We start from the raw sequence: 21,061 nt of genomic DNA on the forward strand, positions 1-21,061 counted from the left end.
AGTAAGTTTTCTCCTTCAAAGCCATGTTTTTCAATGAGAACCATATGTGCAAAGTGCTTTTTATTTTAAAAGAATTAGCTTAAAGAAAACAGGAGACATGTTTTGACATTTTTGTTCACTACTCTGCTACATTTATATATGCTGCATAAAGGTTTTATCTGCCAGTTTAATAAAAACAAGCATCCTTCTCAAGTAGAAAGCAAAGTAAATACTGAACTTTAAAATGTCACTTTTTTTGTGTGCTGAAGTCGGCAGACTTTAGACTACCCTTGTAAAACCCACGTAAACACAAAAGCATTATTGCTCACTGAATAAAAGACAATCTGACATCGAGCTAATCTGCCTGAAATATAATTATAAGGTTCAGGATTTTTTCAGTAACAGTAATGGATTTTAGGTGAACTTCTCCTTTCCAGCCATGCATCTTTTAACATAAGCTTTCTCAAAGTCTGCATCAGATCAATTATCAATGAAATAATTTTCCAGCCAGTCACTTACTCACGCCAGCCCCAGAACTTGAGATGGGTAACACATATTCAAGTAACTATTTGCACGTTTCCTTGTCTTAACACCCTAACATTTATTTAAGTATATATTTTATTATAATTATAGGACATTTGAAAAATTCATAGGTTCATCTTTAAATAAGTTTCATCTTTTAATAGGGTAAAAACACAAAATCTTTCACTATTATGCCTAACCTGTAAGAGAATGGTATTCAAGACACTTCATAGTCATAAGTAATGGTTAACTTTAGGTCTACATCCTTTTTATACTCCCTGTACTATTAGCACTACTATTCTTTTTTCAGGACCAAACTGTATCTTTCCTTTCATAATGTTGAATTATCAGACATCCAATTGTTACACTTTAAAAGCCTGCAATACAGACTCTACTTGATAATGTTGTCTATTAATGTACTAAGTAGTTATATAATAAATTAAAGCATATATATCAAACTAAAATCAGCTTTCATTTAGCTTTCTACTGCATGCACAGCATCAGAGAATGAAGTTGAGCACTTATGAAGAAAGAAACTTCTGCAACTGGCTTGATTCTCTTTACATCAGCTCACAACTGGTTTTGAAAGCCTAATTGTAAACTTTTATTTAGCTTTTTAGAAAAAAGAGTTCTTGAGATGGAAGACAAGCACACACTTCAGCTGAAGTCAATAAAAGATGAAAAAGATCAGCTTCAAGTCCTAGTAGCCAGACAGAATTCTATTATAGAAGAACTAGAAAAGCAGTTAGTTACAGCTACAGTAAACAACTCAGTTCTGCAAAAACAGCAACATGATCTGATGGAGACTGTTCATAACTTGCTTACTATGATATCTACACCAAACGGTAAGTAAAAGCAGACATGCTTACATCATTTGAGTGACATTCCCTAATTTGTGTACATTATTATCCATAAAGTCTTACAACCAGTTTCCTCATGCTTCTGCTTCTCAAAAAGTATAACTTTTTTCACCTTAAATTCTGCATCTGAGTTAAGTAACCTATTTGTTGGGGGGTGGGGGGTTGAGTGGAACAACCATAACATTTATGTGGTTTCTTTTCAACATTTTGTTTGTCTTCTGTGGTTTATATTGGTTTGCCTGCCCACTTCTTCAGTGGTTCAACAAAATCCATAGATGGCAAGTATCATTCGTCTCACATGGCATTCATTCAACTGGCAATACGCGCTCCCTTGAGTGTGTATCTAGGTTGGACTGCATGATATAGGCCTGCAGCTTTTCTCCCTGGCTTGCAAAAGTTACTGCTGCCACCTCTCATTGCTCTATGCACAGAGAGTTGATCAAAGAAAGGACAAATGACAGTGGCTATTAAAGGCAAAGGACTGAGCACTGGCTCAGGTTTAACACCTATGTATGCCCCAAACAACAGAAGGCACCAGCCCAGGGCAGCAGGGACTCCCAAAAGTCCCCCAGTCTTTCACTGAAGCTTCCCTGTTCATCCTAAAAATCTCCCAGCCTAACAAATTTTATAGGCAATAATCTCACCCCTAAATGCCTGACAGCCCTGCAACAAATCATAGCCAGCAAGCACAGCTTCCAAATTCATGCAGATTCACATGCTCCATAAAAAAAACCCCACAAACCATAAACTGAAAGTTATGGCTAAACAGGATTTAAACAAATGAACAAATTTCTTACCTTGAATTTCATGTCTAATATGGAACTTTGACAAACTAAGGAGGTATAGCTTTTCTAAATGAAAGACTAAAGAATCTGACATGTTTGCCTCTGAATTTCTCAGGGCTGGAAATACACAAGCATATAGAACCTCTAAAAAAAGGACTTAAAATTAAATACTAGGAAAATTTTAAAACAGTTGTCATTACAACTTAAAAGACTATAGATGGACTCTGCTACATAACTGTAAGTTGGATCACAAAAAAGGAAAAGGGTGTTTGGAAGTCCTCGCTTTCAGTAGTGTCCTAAATAATATGATGTTGTAGGTTTTTCTGAACAAAGTAAATCCCCAGTTTTTTGTCTTAATAACTGACACTATCCCCTTAAATACCATTACCAAGGCTGTACATGTTCCTGCTGCTGTTATCTGCTATGCTAGTGCACAAATAAGTAAACAAGTCAAAGTCATGTTGGCTACAACCCTGTTAAACCCAGAGTGGAAAAAATAATGAATGTTTGCCAAAAAGACAAAATTAGCAGGGAAAGCTTCTAAGACAGTATACAAACAATAGAGTGTGGAAAAGCAATTAAAACACTGAACGTGTTATTTTTATATTTAAAGCAAAGCATGTAAACAGGTAAATAATAAGCAAGCTAAAAAGAACATAATAAGCAACTGTAATATAAGCATGTATTTATATGACACCTAAAACTTTGTACTAACTGGCTGTGCCTGTTAGATTAAATTAAAAGGGAAAATACACAGAACCAACCCCAAAAGGGTCAAATATGAAATATCAGTCAGCAGGCGAAATGCCAGGAAATTCCAACCTCCATAGTTAATAAAGAACTGAACAAAAAGATGAGCCTGAGATTGTTCTGTAAAATAAGAAGGCTTAGGCATATTAAAATGTATTTTTCACACAAATGAATTCCAGAAGGGATGTTTTCATAGTGGATTGGGCTGAGCTACCAAGCTTCAGGTACATACAAAGTTGTTCCTGCTCAGCACAGGGGCAAAAAACCTAGCTAAAACTTTGTAAGAGTTGTTATTCCAATCAGCTGTATTATAAAAGATTTCATAACTCTTATGTTAGATTCCACAATACTAGAGTACTGGCCAAAGGTCATTATTCATATAATTAGCTACTAGTTAGATATGTTTGTAATAGTAGTTAATGCATGCAGAGGTTGTAATGCATGTAGGAGTCCAGCAAAGGCAACGAATGGAAGCAGAAACTGTTCAGCTGAACGAGATGCTATATCCTAGGTTTTCTTATTCAACATACTCGTACGTGTCAGCACTTTTCAACCTATCAAGCAATCATGCTCATATCAGAATAACGTCTCTAAATAACATAAAGTAACACCACACATAATTAATACCTTGCTCTGTCATTTCTTTCAAGACTAGGCATATTTTTCAGAACAGCAAAGCTTTAAACTGATTACATCATTAAGTGCTTTTTAGTAACTTTTATTCATCTCCTCTAATGCCTTCAATTTCTATTGTATTTTTAGCGGCTAAGAACAACTTCATAGCTAAAGAGGAGCAAATCAGCTTCAAAGACTGTGCTGAAGCTTTCAAATCTGGACTGACAACAAGTGGAATCTACACTTTAACAGTTCCAAACACTGCACAAGAAAAGAAGGTAGGATGGCTACAAAGGGCTACCTAGGCATACTGTGTGTTAAAAAGTTATTTGATCTGGTAAATATGCTATTTTAAAGGCTAGTTAATAGTGGGGTTTATTACATACCATGCTTTTTAATGAGCATTTCATCACTTGTAGATCTGAGTATCTCACAGGAAGAAGAAAGTCCCTTCAGGTGAAATCTTGGATCGGTTGAAATGAATGAGCGTTTTGTTGTTCACTTCAGCACGCTCAAATTTCATTCTTTGTTTCCACATAATTAACACAATTTAAGAAATATAGTGCTGTAAGTTATTTATAAAATCTCTAACTCCAACACAATTGCTTTGCTTGATCAGCAATCTCCTGTCTCCGCTAAGTTTTCAGTTCCTTCATATGCCCAAGTCCCTTCAGGTGGCAAAAGGAGGTAAAATCAGGGGCATGGAACAGCACTCACGTAAGCACTCTACTAGTACTGGACTCATATATGGGTTCCAGTTCTTTGTTATGCAGAGTTTTAAGAGTATTTGCATAACAATTAGATTAGCAATTAGGTCAGCAAAACTGACACTGGGTAACAGAGAGGACTTTCCTAGAAAATAACGCTCTGATTTAAATAAAAGGCAAGAGTTTGCAGTGGTTTCACTAGATCAGTTTAAATTTCTCTATGAATATTTTTTCCCCTATGTGTTTAACTGAAATGAACTTCAATGTAAACTTAAGTTAAAGCAATACATCATACCTCTATAGAAGAGGCCTTGAGCTAAAAATAGCACTCAGTGGATGAAACCCTGGATGCCTGACAGAGATGCTCCATCTACTTAAGTAAATAAAATGATAGTATAATTCAGTTGAAACAATCAATAAAATCTGAAAGGGAGAAAAGTCCTGTGAGGATAAAGAACCAAAAACTGCAGCAAGCGTTCTGAGGAGTGGGGCTCAAATGGTGAACGTTTGTTTCCAACTTTTCAGACACAGCAGGCTGAGGAGGCTAAGGGACATCTGAATATAAACAAAAATGCTTAATATATTTGTTAGAAAATTATTTAGTGTTTTTCTAATGTTGTTATTTTATCATTTCATATTGTAGACATTTCCTTACAAGAAGGGAAGTGTTTTATGGGATTCCTAAGGCTCTACTTTATTATATCAGAAATACTTGGGGGAAAAAAAAAACCTAACAGAAAGCGTACAAAAACAGAGAAAAATGAGGGCACGTGTGGAAAAGCAATTGGTAAAGCTCTGACAAAGCATTTTTTCCCCCCAAGTTTTGATAGCAAAGGTTTAGAAATTAAGTTCACTAGTGACTAGTCTTTGAAGTGCCAGAACTTCATCTAGCCCAAGCCAGACTTTGTGATCTTTACCCTTACAAGGCTCTCAACTAAAGGAAATAAGCAATTTGTTTGGGTAAGATCTATAAAATACAATACATAAACCGTGGAATTTTTGCAGATATCATCTAGAGAAATGATGATATCTGCAGTCTGCTTCTCTTAAGGAAAAAAAAAAAGGAGGCTGGTTTTCCTTTGTAATAGTCTAGTCTATATTCAACACATCTGTTTCACAGGAAAATTAGTTACATAAGATGCAATGAAGTGTTTTATTACACATGAAGCACATTGGTATTTAAATAGCAAAGATATCTACAATCACAATTTTAAATGCTAAAGGAGATGCAAGCTACTGCATCTCTAAAGTAATAGATTGCATCAGTCTTTGTTAGACATCTCGGGAAGGGTTACATTCCTCGAATCTCTTAATATTACTTGTCTCAAACTTACACCTTTGGTTTTAATTTTACTATCAAATGTAATATGCAGAGCATGCCCATTTTCTAAAAGCAGACATAAGAGCATGCCACACTACAGAATGAAAAATTCTGTCATAAACTTTAACACTGCATTTTCAAAGCCAGAAATGTTTAGGCAATTTACATGATCTGAGAAGCCAGAGCAATGCACATTTCCACAAAACTAAAACCTACCAAAATATTCTATCCCTGAAACAAAAGTACAATCGCAAATTTCCTGGACTATGAAATATTAAATGTTTTACATTTGAACATGAAGGCTTAAAACACTTAACAAAAACACCCATTTTGGTGACTGACGAGGTTAAAAAGAGTAGTTAAAATGCTAAAATTAAATTAAATTAAATTAGTCAGTCATTTAATAATAATAAAGATTTTTAATCTTATTCTGCCCACTTCAGATAGAATGAAAAAGACATTTAAAAAGACAATGAAGGTTTGACTTACTGTATGACATGAAAAATACAAGACTAAAGAGTTCTAATCCGATGCAGATTTGTTTTATACAAATACAAATGCATAAGAGGAGTTGTCAAGGGAAGTGAAGGTTTAGGAATAATCAACACGTTAAACCATTTTCAACTGTTTATGATGTGGATGGCCACTCAGACCAGGAAACAGAATGACCTTTTTTATTTGCCAAAAGTGCTGCACTCCTGTTTATGTTTTTGTCTTTTCCTCTTGTAACACCTTCTGACCTCCCAACAGGCTTATAAACAACTTCTGTGTAATCTGTAACTTATCCCACTTTACTAATTTGTCTCCCATCATAATCCAAAACTAAAGAATTGCATGCGAGAGCTGAGAGGAAAACAATTATTTCATTCCATTAATATTTTCAAGCTTTCAAGCTTTCCTGTTCTGCACCAGGACAAAAGCTAAGTCCTTTTAAAAACACTGAGGAAAAACAGCAAAGGACTGCTGACACAAGGAAAAATGGCAGAGGCAAACCCATGAAAAGTCAATAGCTTCAAGTTTACAGCAGTCATCCCAACCAATTAACCTCCTTGTCTTAACCAGGCAGAATAGTTGGGTCTCAATGACCCTAATATATTAGCTCAACTGTTACCACAACTATTACCAACATATTACCCCAAATCTTCAAACAGCGGCTGAAGCCGTGGCCAAGCCCTTCCCTATTTCCATCACCGTTGAGCTGAGTTTTCATCCCAGAACCGGCACACGTTCCAAGCCAAGGCCTTTTTAACCAAAACGTTCTTGCAGAAAGTGATTTGGGCAAGTTTGAATTTACCAACAAAATGGTTTTGCATAAATTTCCTAAAAAGTGATCATCCAGACAACTAGCTAGTCATTTCAAAAGCAGCCCATGCCATGGACTTTATGTCTAAAATACACACACACAAACCGTTTCCCACCCCAAGCATTAAAAAGAAGCATATGTGTAGCTTCTCTGATACAGTAAAAAGTCAGATGAGGGGTTTTTTTGGTGAATTTTGAAAGTCTCATCATCTGTCTTTTTCATTGGTAACTGGTATTATGTTAAATGACATTAAAATCCATGCATGAAGTTATTTTTTCCACAACAAGGAAACTAAGACCGCAATTCTTATCTAGTCACATCTCTAGGAGCTAGAGATAGCAGAATACAAAATCATTGAGTATCACTATCCAACAGTGTTCAGACAACAGCCAAAAGCGATTCAAAGAGACACTGCACAGATGTGGCAACCGTACTTGCTTTGGGATATAAAAATTGTAGTGGATCTTCATCCTGATAACTCAGCCAGAGCCATACCATTCAGAAAGTAGGTTTGAAAACACTTACACCCCAAATATCCTAATGTATAAGAAAAAAGAAGAAACATTACTTGCTCTGAAAGTCAACTGCTGAGACAGTGAAGCCATCAAATTGACTCTCACAGCTTATGTGCTTATCATTGTTGGAAAGGGGACTACTTCTGGTTACATGTACATTACAGTCCATTCAAAAATACAGCACTGATCTTCAGCTGAAGGTGAAAAATATAAACGGCTGACCTTAGCTCTAACAGTGCTACAGCTGCTAGAACTGTAAGTACTGAAGCAGTTCATAAGATAAATCAAATATTCCCCCTGCCAATTTGTTGTAATTTGAGAGGCTAATCTCTTTATTCTTTTTGGCATCTGTTTGAAGACTCCTGCTGCCTGCCTAATCTTGGTATCTATTTTTACTAGTTTTATGAAATGTTACATTTCTTCCTTTTGAATATAAAACTCAGGCTAGGCTGAAAGGTCAGAAGAGTTCTGTTCTAGTAATAAGTATTAGAGAAATCTTCGTATGCATATCATTTTACTGAAGAATTAAGATTTTTTTAAAAAAAGAATTTATAGTCCAAATAAATGCTTCCTCTCCCCTCATCTTTCACATACATCATGAAGAAATTGTTCCCTCTGCAGACTGACACAGCAATTTATTCTGTTTATTTTAAACTAAGCAAATCCATTCCTTAATCTTCATTTTACTGAATAGTGTATCTCCATCCTTAAAATTACTTATGAATATATATCATTCACTTAAGTATTTTTAGTAAAAAGTAATAAAAATAGATCAACTTATTACATTAATTTTCTTCCTGTAATCTTTACTACGATTTTTTTCATTGATTTTATTTTTTCCCAAATTAAAAAACATGTGTGTATGTAAATTTGAATTTCCTAGTTTTATGGTAAATATTTTCATCTTGTTTATTCAGAGAATTGATTTCTCGGGAAATGATCTGGAAAGCAAAGGAATGATTTCATGAGCAAAGCGGCACATGTGAGGGCTTGAAAGACAGGGTTCTGGATTGCCAGTCACGTTTCACTGTATGATGCTTACTTAAGAGGTGGTAAAAAGCATTTCCACTTTTTAGCTAGTTCCAGGGCACAAGTGTGCCTTGTGCACCACAAGGTACACCAGATAGAAACCATACATTGAAATCTCAAACAGCAATATCCTTCTCATCTTTCCACCCAAGAAAGAAAAGGATTTCCCTCTCCAAGGCCATAAAACTGGCATCTTTTAGAAGCACTTCCAGATGACTGACATGACATTTTTTGGTGTGGAAAAAACTATATTCCCAAATTTACATAAACTTTATAAAATTGTTACTGGTAAGAAAAATCTACATGAGATTTTTATAGACTTCTTCAATTTCTTATTATGTGTTTCAGTTCCTACTGAATTGCTTCTCCCTTTGGGAACAAATTTGCAGTACTCCAGCATTTATCCCAAAGAGTCTACAGAGTCTATAAAAGCTAGTTGTCTTACCATTTACATACAAAATAGACACTGGTTGTAACAGGAATATTTTATGCAAGACATTCACAGTCATTCACTCTTTGAGAATATTTTAATCTCATTAGAACTAAATAAAGTGCTATTTTAAGGCATTTATATCTTCAAAGTAATAATTCCAGCTGAACTGAAATTTAGAGAATAGGCATCAAGGAAATTGCATGTAACATTCAAAACCATCAATTAACATCCACAATAGCAATATCAGACTGGACCAGCGGCCCATGTAAATTAATTACCAGCCTCCCTCTGTAAGAAGTTAAAAAGTACATGTTTCAGAGAAAAGTGAAACAGTTCTATTCTCAATTTGTCTGCTTATACTGTCCTTTCAGTGGGGTGAAGCTTCAGAGTCAACAATTTTCTCTACAACCAATGATAATTAACCACTGTTAAATCAGCATTTTAACTTGTAGCAATGCTTAATAAAGGTATTTGCATCTGCTTTAGCCCATCCCCAGTATCCCTCTTCATAGTCTCCTATGAAAATTAATTTTCACATAGGCATTACACATCACAAGTTAGCTTTCTAAAACAGATTGATCATCTTCTACAATATCTTATCTTCAGCCTTTCCTTTTCAAGACATTTTTTATTTTTACTAAATTGAATTTATATGCTATTACCAAATCTTTTCCAATCATTAAATACAAAGGTTAGTAAAAACAATCAAAAAAACAGGCTTTGAGGTGCAAGGAATTGCATATTGCTGCTTTCAATTAAATTCCATTCACATGTCATACTTTAACAAGTAATCCCTAATCCAACCCTTTTCCTTATTTCTTTTATCTTTTCTAAAACTCTCCAGTTGAATGTCTCGTGATTCTCTGACGTTGAACAAAGAGTCTAGATACAGCCTTAAAATACAGTGTCTGCTTTGGATTTCCAAAGTGTTACAGCCTATTGAAACACTAATATGTTTAATATTTGCAGCTCTAAGGGCTTTCTTTCCCTTCAAAAGTCTGACGCCTTTGAATAGCATACATGCCACTGCTTGCACTGTAAATACCATTTGATTTATATAAGTATGTGTATACATGTGTGTATAACATACATAAAATAGACATGCACAGAAATACATGCAAACCCTAAAAGAGTCAAGTATATTGAAAACTTAGTGAGGAGCACACCTTACTTCCTAAAATGACACAAACCACTGCCACAGGACAGAAGGAAACTCTGGCTTCTCTCATACTTTTTCAATAAATTTTCAGGATGTCTAACAGTTCAAATGTTTAGCAATAACTTGGTAAAATCAAAGACGATTTATCAATATTTGGAAACATCTTGTAGTCATTACTTTTTTGTTCTAGAATATAAGATATTCATTGCAGTCTGTATATATAACAACATGGCTTCAAGATTTAACTTTCAGGTAATAGTAGTTCTATGCCTAGATTTAATTTTGGGGTCAGACCGTCTGCAAAGGTATTGGACAATGACAGTGGAAATAAAAACATATTTCAGATTGCTCACTTCCTGAATTGAACTCCGACAAACCACGGGAAATTTGAATGGATCGCTCAAAAAAAAGCTGGAGAAGTGAAAACATCTTTCAGGAAAAGTATTTCATCAGGCAACTTACAAAAATATCAGTGCAAGAGGGAAGTATAGAATCAGAAGCTAGATTAATTTTTTTCGTCCTTTAACACCAGCTATCAGCTATTTTTAAAGTGTTATTTGTATTCTGTTAAGTGTGATATATACTTAGGAAACATATTTATTTGTGGACAACCACAACTGATTTGTATGAAAGCTATGAAAAACTGCATTGTTATGTTAATACACACTTTGCACTTGAACAATTTCAAACATGCCACTACATAGAGGAAGGACTCTTTATTAGGGAGTGTGGTGATAGGACAAGGGGTAACAGTTTTAAACCAGAAGAAGGTAGATCTAGATTAAATATTAGGAAGAAATTCTTTACTCTGAGGGTGGTGAGACACTGGAACGGGTTGCCCAGGGAAGTTGTGGGTGCCCCATCCCTGGAGGTGTTCAAGGCCAGGCTGGATGGGGCTTTGAGCAACCTGGTCTAGTGGGAGGTGTCCCTGCCCAGGGCAGGGGGGTTGGAACTGGATGATTTTTAAGGTCCCTTCCAACCGAAACCATTCTATGATTCTATCATACAGAATTATGCAAAGTACATGCTTTGTATTTTTGTTTTCCCATGACTCCCTGTACTTACACTGTTACATGCTTATTCTGTTAGGCCTACTGTGACATGGAAACTGGTGGAGGTGGTTGGACTGTTATACAGAGACGTGAAGATGGCAGTGTGGACTTTCACCGGACATGGAAAGAGTACAAGATGGTAAGCAATGTTTTCTGAAGCCTTAACATTAGTTATTATCTCAAATCTGATATACTAAAGTTATATTAATAGCATCCTTAGAATGTAAGCATGTTTTAAAAATTGTCTTTGTCCTTAGAACGCTCATTTAGGAATGTCAGAGTAGTATGAGTTGTTTGCCTAAGCAGACTTGCAAGTGTGATGTTTGTTTTTAAAGAGAAAACTCACTTTCCTTTAATCAGCTGTTCCATGATATGTCTGCATTTTTTGAGTTATTTATATTTGTGTTTCTAGTGGCAACAGTAGAAACTGCTTCAAATCTACTAAGTAATATTAATTCACTATTTCAGATTCCTGAGTTTGTCTTTGCTGAAATTAACTTTTTGAAATATTACAGATCTATAACCCTCACAGAGACAGTAAAATTCTTAGTTGACAGATTGGAAACTATTAAACTTAAAAACTGATAAAGTTATCATTTCAAACTGAAAGAAAAAACAAAACAAAGCTATTTAAATACACAACTTGAATTACAGGGATTTGGTGATCCTGCTGGGGAGTACTGGCTGGGAAATGAGTTTGTTTCTCAACTGACTAATCAGAAGCGTTATGTTCTTAAAATACACCTGAAAGACTGGGAAGGAAATGAGGCGTATTCACTGTATGACCACTTCTCTCTAGCAAATGAAGAACTAAAATACAGGTAAGCAGAAAAATCGGGTCTGAATTTAAAAAAGATCTGATAATAATCATTCTAGACTGTGTAGATAAATGACCTTATTTCATACAAATTATGATGGTTTTTTTTCAATTCACACAGAAAATGCTTGCTCCATTTTTCAGCTATTGCTTAAAACAGTGTTAATAGTATTTTTTTTTCCCCCCAATGGAGACAATGTATATTTTGCTAGTGCACACTGGATGAGAGTAACATACAAGATGATACGATATAGGATACACTTGTCAATATCGCAGATGGCAGTGCACAATATTCAGAGCAATAGGAACCTGTCTGTAGTTGCTATCAAATCCTGATTCCAGGCAATAGATACATTTCTGGAAGGTGGATGACTAAAATGAACAGTAGTGCAAGGAGATTTTCCACTTAAGTCAGTGGCTAGTAGGAGCTGTACTGTCCTCATGAAGGGCACACTGAGGTAATGCTATCTTCTCCTTCTATGACCCACTGGATTGGATTCTCAAAGAATAATGATTCTACCTGTGAAAATGAAGCTAATAGCAAATGTCCAGTCTCACCCCCTACAAACTTGTCAATTTAAACACCAGATTTTAATATACCAATTATTTGTGCTCCCATCATTCTGTAAAATGTAAAGCTTCACAACTTCTTCTTATATATTTGGTTAAAATAGGAAATAGCATATGTTTTAAATACATACTTTATATATAAATAAATATTATGATAGTGTTATGTATTTTAAATAGTATCAGTGTTACACATTTTGAAACCGTATCGGTCACAGCCGAAATATATGGCAGTTCGTACTTCATTCTCCAGTTTCTCTGTAAAAGCAGTAGACATTGTTTGATTGGTTACAGAAGAAACTAGAAACTCTACAGTATAACAGATGCTTTCCTAGTACATAGTCCAGGAAATGTTTCTTTATAACAATCTTACAGATTCCTGGAGCTTTAGGTGACTGGACAGAAAAATTACCTGAATTTAGATTAATTTCTCCAAGTTTTCTAGCAGCTATTTGCTGTAAACTAAGTCAGTCTGACACTTGAGCTGAGAGAACTGATTCACAAAATGGCAGGGCTTTGAAGGGACCTTCGGAGATCATCTAGTCCAACCCCCCTGCTAAAGCAGATCACATCGCATCCACGTGGGTTTTGAATATCTCCAGAGACGGAGGCTCCATAGCCTCTCTGTGCAGCCTCTTCCAGTGCTCTGTCACGCTCGAAGTAAAGAACTTTTTCCTAATGTTGAGATGGAATTTCCTGTGTTCCAGTTTGTGCCCGTTGCCCCTTGTCCTGTCACTGGGCACCACTGAAAAGAGTCTGGCCCTGTCCTCTTGACACCCGCCCTTTAGATATTGATAAGCATTGATGAGATCCCCTCTCAGGCTTCTCTTCCAGGCTAAACAGACCCAGGTCTCTCAGCCTTTCCTCATTAGAGAGATAGATGCTTTCTGTTACTTCATCTCAAGTCTTATATGCAAAGCAATCCAAAACCATCAGCATCTCCCTCCCCCAAAACACTGGATCTCAACGCCTTAGTAGTATACAGTTGTCTCAACTCCAAAGCAAATATTTTTTCATCTGGAAACAGTCAGAATCTACAGCAGAGATTTTTTTTAAGTAATGCTTTAAAATACTTATAAAGGCAACCTTTGCAAAATGGGTCATTACCCTTGTCCACTTACAATATTAAAAAATAATTACTGAAAACTAAGATGGTTGTCTGTAAGTAGATACTTTATTTTTAAATGCAACCAAACATGGAATGCATCATAGAATGCAGTGGATTAAAGAAGATACTTAACATTATGAAAAAGAAAAAATCTAAGAAAGTATTGAATTAAGAGTAACTTTCATTACATTAAAAACTTTAATACATTCTGAATGCTGGAAAGATTATCAGTTGGGTCATAAAACTAAAATTTCATAGAGAAGTTGAGATCAGAATGGACTTCATTTGAGTCAAACTTCCTGATCTCAAAGCTATGAGGTCAGGCCATATTGCTCAGGGCTTTATCCAGTTGGGTCTTGATAACCTCCAAAGGTGGAGACTGCACAAGCTGTTCCACTGCTTGTCTGTCCTCATGGTGAAAATGGTTTTCCTGATATCCAGTCAGAACCTCTCATTTCAATTTACAACTATTGCCTCTCATCTTCTTTTAAAAATTGAATAATAATGATAATAAAAAAAGAAAATTCTCTGCTTACATTAGACTTCAAATGATATTTGAAAGTCAAGCGTAGGTTCATACATTATACTTGGAACCTTTAATACCATTTATGTCAGAAATTGGCTTACAGAAATTTGAACTCACCTTAAGAAAAAATAGATTATTTAACTTTTTGAAAGAGATTTTTGAGAAAATTTGTAATGAGCTGATCTTTTGAAACCTAAATGAATAAAAATTTAATTAATTCTTAATATTTTCAAATAGGGAATAAATTTGGGTTAAAATAATCTGTTAAACTACCAAAAGAAAACTTCTATCATAACCAGAGAATTACATGCAAGAAAACGACTGATCCATGGCCAAGTTAGTTCTCCTCAGAGTCAGATCACATCCTTAAACAAATAGAGTATCTCTGAGAAGGATGAGCTATTTGATACAGAAATGCAATCACCAAAGGGATACTGTAGGAGGAGAGGGTTCAAGTCCTTTCAATTCCACATAACACAGTAATAGCTGTGTAATCGCCTCCCCAGTTCAGGGCCCTGTGTCTTTCCCCGCTGAGACTGCATTTGCACCTGTGTAAGCAGATCCAAATAGCAGCAGGCTCACTGAAAGCTTACCTTGCCAGGGAATTGAAGCAAACTTAAATACCTATATTTTGTTCAATCTTTATCAGTGAACTGGATGAGGTGATCACGTGCGCCCTCACTAAGTTTGCAGATGACACCAAGTTAGGTGGGAGTGTCGACCTGTTTGAGGATAGGATGGCTCTACAGAGAGATGTGGACAGGTTGGATCAATGGGCCGAGGCCAATGGCATAAGGTTCAACAAGGCCAAGTGCCAGGTCCTGCACTTGGGTCATGACAACCCCATGCAGCACTATAGGCTTGGGGAAGAGTGGCTGGAAAGCTGCCCTGCAGAAAAGGACCTGGGGATGTCGGTGGACAGCCAGCTGAATATGAGCCAGCCGTGTGCCCAGGTGGCCAAGAAGACCAACAGCATCCTGGCCTATATCAGAAACAGTGTGGTGAGCAGGACTAGGGAGGTGATCTTCCCCCTGTACTTGGCACTGGTGAGGCCCCACTCAAATACTGTGTTCAATTTTGGGTCCCTTACTACAAGAAAGACATTGAGGTGCTGGAGCGTGTCCAGAGAAAGGCAACAAAGCTGGTGAGGGGTCTGGAGGACAAGTCTTATGAGGAACAACTGAGGGAACTGGAGCTGTTTAGCCTGGAGAAGAGGAGGCTGAGGGGAGACCTTATCACACTCTACAACTACCTGAAAGGAGGTTGTAGAGAGGTGGGGGTCGGTCTCTTAACAGGCTGCCCAGGGAAGGGTTGCAATCAGCATCCCTGGAGGTATTTAAAAGATGCGTAGACATGGTGCTTAGGGACATGGTTTATTGGTGGTTTTGGCAGTGTTAGGTTAACAGTTGGGCTTGATCATCTCAAGGCTCTTTTCCAACCTAAATGATTTTATGTTCTATTAACACTAATAAATCTGCGAAGGATGTGAAAAGGCAGAGTATTTAGGAAAGTGAAATATTGAGAAACTCCTAAAACAGCAGTTACTGGTTGGTAATTAGTAGTCCAGGTAATGCTGTTATCTCTAATAGATGCAAAGTTGTAATGCTGCATTGCCATGCTGTGCTAACAGCAAAATAGGAATTAAAAAAAATTTGATTTAAACTTTTGAACTCAATTTAAAAAAATAATTGCACACAATCTACTTACAGTATTAAGAAATGAATGATATATATGAAAAGTTCTGGGAATTATTATCTACCTCGTCTCATTTTCTTCTAATATAACATGAACCAAACAGTCATCTCTACAAATGTGTAGGCTGTTCATTGGAATATTGTGCTGACCATTTCCACTCATACGAAAACATTATGCTGCAAAACAGCTTACAACAGTACATTGGCCAGAAGAGAACTGAACTATTTGAACAGGATATTTATTGCAAACTATTCCATCATTATTTTGCAGACCAACTACCATTAACTTCCACATAATAATTGTTTTTCCATTCTTCACTTCTACAGGATCTACCTTAAAGGACTTACTGGGACAGCGGGCAAAATAAGTAGTATAAGCCAACCAGGAAATGATTTTAGCACAAAGGATGCAGACAATGACAAATGTATTTGCAAATGTTCACAAATGCTAACAGGAGGTAGGAATGTTTTTTTGTTTCTCAGTCTTCCTATTTTTATTGGCACTGAAATTGTCTGTGAGATAAATAGCAATAATTTTGACTTTGTGAATTTTGACTATTGAAGAAGTCCAAAACTCACAGATAGGAATGCTAGTACGGTGACTCCAAACGAGATATTTTATCATTGGACAAAGGTTAGTTAAACAAGAGAAATTAAAACTGGAGAAAAAAAAACCAGTTTCTCAAATTGAGGTACAAGAAAGTCTGTAATTGTGGAACTAAACAGAATAACAGCAGATTCTTTCAAGGAATGAGATAACAGTCTCAGAGATCAAAACACTTAACCCCCCAAAAAAACTTGTTTTAGAGATTCAGTTGGTCAGTGAAATGTGTCCTGATTCTTTAGGCACAAACCAATTTCCTAACTATTCAGAGGAGAAGAAAAGCCCCAAAGCTGCTGTATACTGTATATGCTGCAGAATGGTACCTAAATTTAATTTCATATTTCAATATAACTATGAAATGGCAGTATATACACTTACGATACACCACAAATATGAGAAATCTACATTTTTCTAATGATTGTTCACTAGTTATTGGAGTTTTAGGTGGTATTTTTATGTGGAACCACACAAGCCATTCTATGATTTGTCAATCTAGAATTCCACATTCTGAAATGTAAACAAACTGCTTTGTAAATTTGACTTCTCTTCCTGTTATCTCTTAAGCAATGGTTTGTTTCCCTATAGCACAAGTTGCAAGACAAAAGACAGCTTCAGTTTATCCAAAAGGATAATTAGATTACTGCCCTGCAAAACAGAACACACACATTATCTCCATCATAACAGAAGCATAAAAATATTATCTTATTAATAAAAATAAATTTTCCGTATGACCCACTAACAGGTCAGGACCACAAGGGTACAAGTTTGGGTTGCTTTTTTCTCCTTTTCCTTCTTACCAAGTTTCAGCACAGGGGTTTCGAACCTATCTGCACAGAGAACTGAAACAGATAACTGAACTAATCCTCTACAAACAATTAAGAAAGGAGCTTAAATCTGTGAAGAATAGGAATTTACCAAAGAATGGATAAAAACAAAGATGACTCAATATTGTTATAGTTAAAGTCAAGCTCTGCCCTGAGACCATCAACAATGTTTGATCTCCATCATAAATTAAGCTTGAGTGAAGGCCTCCCCTTCTCAATTTTAAACTATTATGTGTTACATAAGAGTCAAGAATATGTAGTGAATACATAAATAGATTTCCTTTCTGAGTTTGAGGGACATATTTTATACCAACGCTTCCAAATCATAAGAATGAAACCCTGGTTTTAGATTTCTTGTTCACTTCAGGACAACAAAGTGTCCTTATATACTATTATGAAAATTACCTGTGGTAACATTTTCATCTGCTGATGTTTTTCGTTGTTTTCTGTCTTGCAGGATGGTGGTTTGATGCATGTGGTCCTTCTAACCTCAATGGAATGTATTATCCATTACGACAGAACAACAACAAATTCAACGGTATCAAGTGGTACTACTGGAAAGGCTCGGGATACTCTCTCAAAGCCACGACTATGATGATACGACCAGCAGATTTCTAAATGCTTCTGCATTATGTGAATTATGTATTGTATAGTCTTCAAAGACTTCATTTGCTGAGCATATAAACACACATTTGCAACTTGTCTTATTTTCAAGCCCAGAAAACTAGTGTTTCTGCGCTAGTGTTCTGATGGGATCACTTCAGCACAATTCCTGAATTGCAAAAGCCTTGATCAGCTAAAGCTCACACTATTCGACCAGACACAAAGTCTAAAGCATCAACCTGGTATAATAGTGATTTGGCCAAATGACTGAATAAAAAGAACATCCAAGAAACTGTCAGACAACTTAAGGACTCTGTTTTACTGATCATTTATGTTATGTATGTGTTAGTAAATAACTGGAACTGTGAAAAATACCTAAAATAGTTTTAGAAATATGCATTTTGCCTCATCACTGAACTTTAAACATTACTCTAATATAAAACACTTAACTAGATCTAGAACTATTTATCTCTCTGTGTCATGTTTGCCTTTTATGTACATAAAAAAAATACTGTCCTGTAATTAGCTCAATACTGTAGTTAAAGAATACATTCTTTCCCACCATAGTCTCCTAAACAGTTTCTTACACTTATCTGGGGATTTTTTCCAATAGCCTGTATTACTTTATTTAACAGAGGACAGATAGCATTTAAGTACTTTGCATTTATTCTTGGGAAATACCGTGTACAAAAGTCACCATTTCTTTCAGTTTGTACTTATTACAGTCACAATCTTTAAGTTACAAAAATCCCTGCAAATTACAATATAGTATGCGTTTCTTTATATTTTTATGAAGATTGCACTTTTTTCCTTTCCTTGTCATTTACCTGTAAAATAACTGATCAGTATTTTACAAACTGAGACAACAGCATTAACACCAAATGTCCAGTTGTCTATGACAATCAGTTATCACCTGGTGCTGTAGTACATCTATATGTTTTGTAAAAATAACCTAACTGAAAAACATATACATATTCTTTGATACAATTAAATTTAGCCTCACACAAGTTACTACATTTTAAAAACAGGAAAAAAAACCTGAATGTTATCTAAGGTCCTACTGATGTTTTTTTTTTCAGCAAGGTTAGGACTTCCCCCTAGAAATTCCCTGTAGGTAGGCCCTCAATGTATGACACAATGTGAATAAATTACTGGGTGATTTTTGCTTTTTAAATTTTGTTATTATTGTGTGTTTTAAAATTGTGGACTATACATACGCAGTTCAGATTGAGAAGATATTCCTTCATAAATCACACAAAATAATTTTGTACAGATTTTTCCCCAAATTAACTTTAGGTTTTAATTCTCGTGCTTAGTCTTTGCCTTAAAGTAATAATTTTGTAAATTTTTAATTTCAGCAGGTGACTGAATTAGTCACAAGACAAGAACATATCTCATACCAAAACAAAACAAAAACCCCAGAAACAACATTTCTGGAGGTTTACTTAACAAAAGGCATTGTATCTTAAAAACAGTAAATGACTTTGAGAAAACAGAAGAAAACTCTTCATTTGATACTGACAATCATTAAAACTGCTGTCAGAGTACCCCACCATTCATACCACCACCATTCTTCACTGAAAATATGTCAGCATTACTAAAGGGTAGCAGAGACAAAAATTACTTCTAATATTACTTCATGATCTGATTTTAAATAACCCTAATGAATGTAAATTAACAGCCATCATCTGAAGAGTTGCATAAAATAATCTCCATGTATTTAAGATTACTGTTTAAGTGTTTTATTGTTTCTCCTAGCAGACTTGTAAGGATAAACACATCCCAAACTAAAAAACCACTTCACAAAATCGCTTTTATGAATTTCTAAGAAATGTCTTAAAAAGGAGGTCTAGCAGAGGCCCACCAAACTAGTAAAGGAGCTAGACATACCAAGAAGCACACGACAGCAAGAGAAGCACTCCGGCTACCAAGAGAGGCCGAGAGAGCTGGACTTTTTCAGCCTGGAGAAGAGAAGGGGAAGGGGGGACCTTACTGCTGTCTACAGCTGCCTGATCAAGGACACACTGAAGACAGAGACAGGCCCTTCTTCTTGGAGGTGCACAGCAATGGAACAAGAGACAGGGACAAAGGCAGCAAACACAAGTTCAAGTTGGAGAAATTGGATTTTCTTTTTAATGTATTCATTTATGACCATGAGGGTGGACTGGACAAGTCCCTTGGAGCAGAGCGTTGCACTAGACAACTGTCACAGGTCCCTTTCTAATCTAAAGTATTTTATATTTCTATTAATTTTAATAGAAATGCTAGATTACTATATTTCCTGCTTCACTGCATTTAGTCAGATAACTAAAGAAAATACTCCCAATAGTTGAAATAGTAAGTATATCCAGCCTAATAATCTAAAAAAAAATAAATAATATACATAAAATTAAATAAAAGCTTCTTCAAAACCATGATGGAATCTGGCACAGTATGAATGTTCAACCTGGCAAAGGAAAATAGTGCTAAATTCTGGTTGATGTTAACCTTCATTATTGTAGTAAGAAAACACTATATGACAAGAATAATTAAATATTGCATGGCTAGTTTCGATTTGTTGGAAAAAAGTCTTTATAAAGCTTAAGGCTTTTTGATGACTATTCTGGGAAAGTGATCGAATATGTTGATGTAGGTGTTGAATGGATCAATTGTTTAATGATACTTTTTAATTTTTGGGGAAAATGGAGTAATTTACCAACACAAATGTAAAATTTTAGAGTGAATTTATTTTTGACTGACATTTTATCTAAATGAGATTGCACAGCTTAAACTGCAAACACTGAAGTGAAGTGAGAGGAGGACATTTCGGAAGGAATGCAATAATAGGGAAAAGAAGTCTGCAACAACTGCTTTGGACTTGGTACAAACAATTAAAACATAACAGCAAGATAACCCCTTCTTTTAATTCCTTCCTGTAATCCAATAAATGGTGTATAAAACTAGAATGCAGTTTCATTTTCTCCAAATACTTCTTAGGAAGCAGAAAAGAAATAATAAGAAAAGAAAGGGAATATAAACAGCATTCACGATCAAATAATAATCGTACCTTTAAAAATCAGATATCCTTTACAGTAAGAAAACGGAATGACTCAAATAGGGAGTGATTGCAAAGGTGATGGAAATATCACCTTGGACACTTTGTTCCTCTGCAAGAGGAGCACACTGCAAATAGAAGTGATTCAGGCTCTCAGCAACACCATAACCTCCTTCAATTTTATCTTCTCACAATCTCTCAAGCCCTCCTTACTTCTACTTCAGGGATAAAAACTGTAAACACAATCTAAAAAA

General features: G+C 35.6%; 2 protein-coding genes across 2 annotated transcripts in view; one reads left to right on the forward strand and one right to left on the reverse strand.

The window, feature by feature from the left end:
• The window catches only part of ANGPT2 (angiopoietin 2), a 43,960-nt gene extending 25,602 nt beyond the window's left edge, over positions 1–18,358 (forward strand). The window contains exons 4-9 of the mRNA XM_009882146.1: positions 1,114–1,346; positions 3,659–3,789; positions 11,068–11,169; positions 11,685–11,851; positions 16,070–16,200; positions 17,628–18,358. Of these exons, the coding sequence (XP_009880448.1) occupies positions 1,114–1,346; positions 3,659–3,789; positions 11,068–11,169; positions 11,685–11,851; positions 16,070–16,200; positions 17,628–17,788 (925 nt within the window). The 3' untranslated portion in view covers positions 17,789–18,358. The remainder of the gene's footprint in view (positions 1–1,113; positions 1,347–3,658; positions 3,790–11,067; positions 11,170–11,684; positions 11,852–16,069; positions 16,201–17,627) is intronic.
• Positions 1–21,061, reverse strand: part of MCPH1 (microcephalin 1) — a 137,807-nt gene that overhangs the window by 62,860 nt on the left and 53,886 nt on the right. The window lies entirely within an intron of this gene.

Source organism: Charadrius vociferus, unplaced genomic scaffold (genome assembly GCF_000708025.1).
Source record: "Charadrius vociferus isolate BGI_N301 unplaced genomic scaffold, ASM70802v2 scaffold113, whole genome shotgun sequence".
Classification (NCBI taxonomy): Eukaryota; Metazoa; Chordata; class Aves; order Charadriiformes; family Charadriidae; genus Charadrius; species Charadrius vociferus.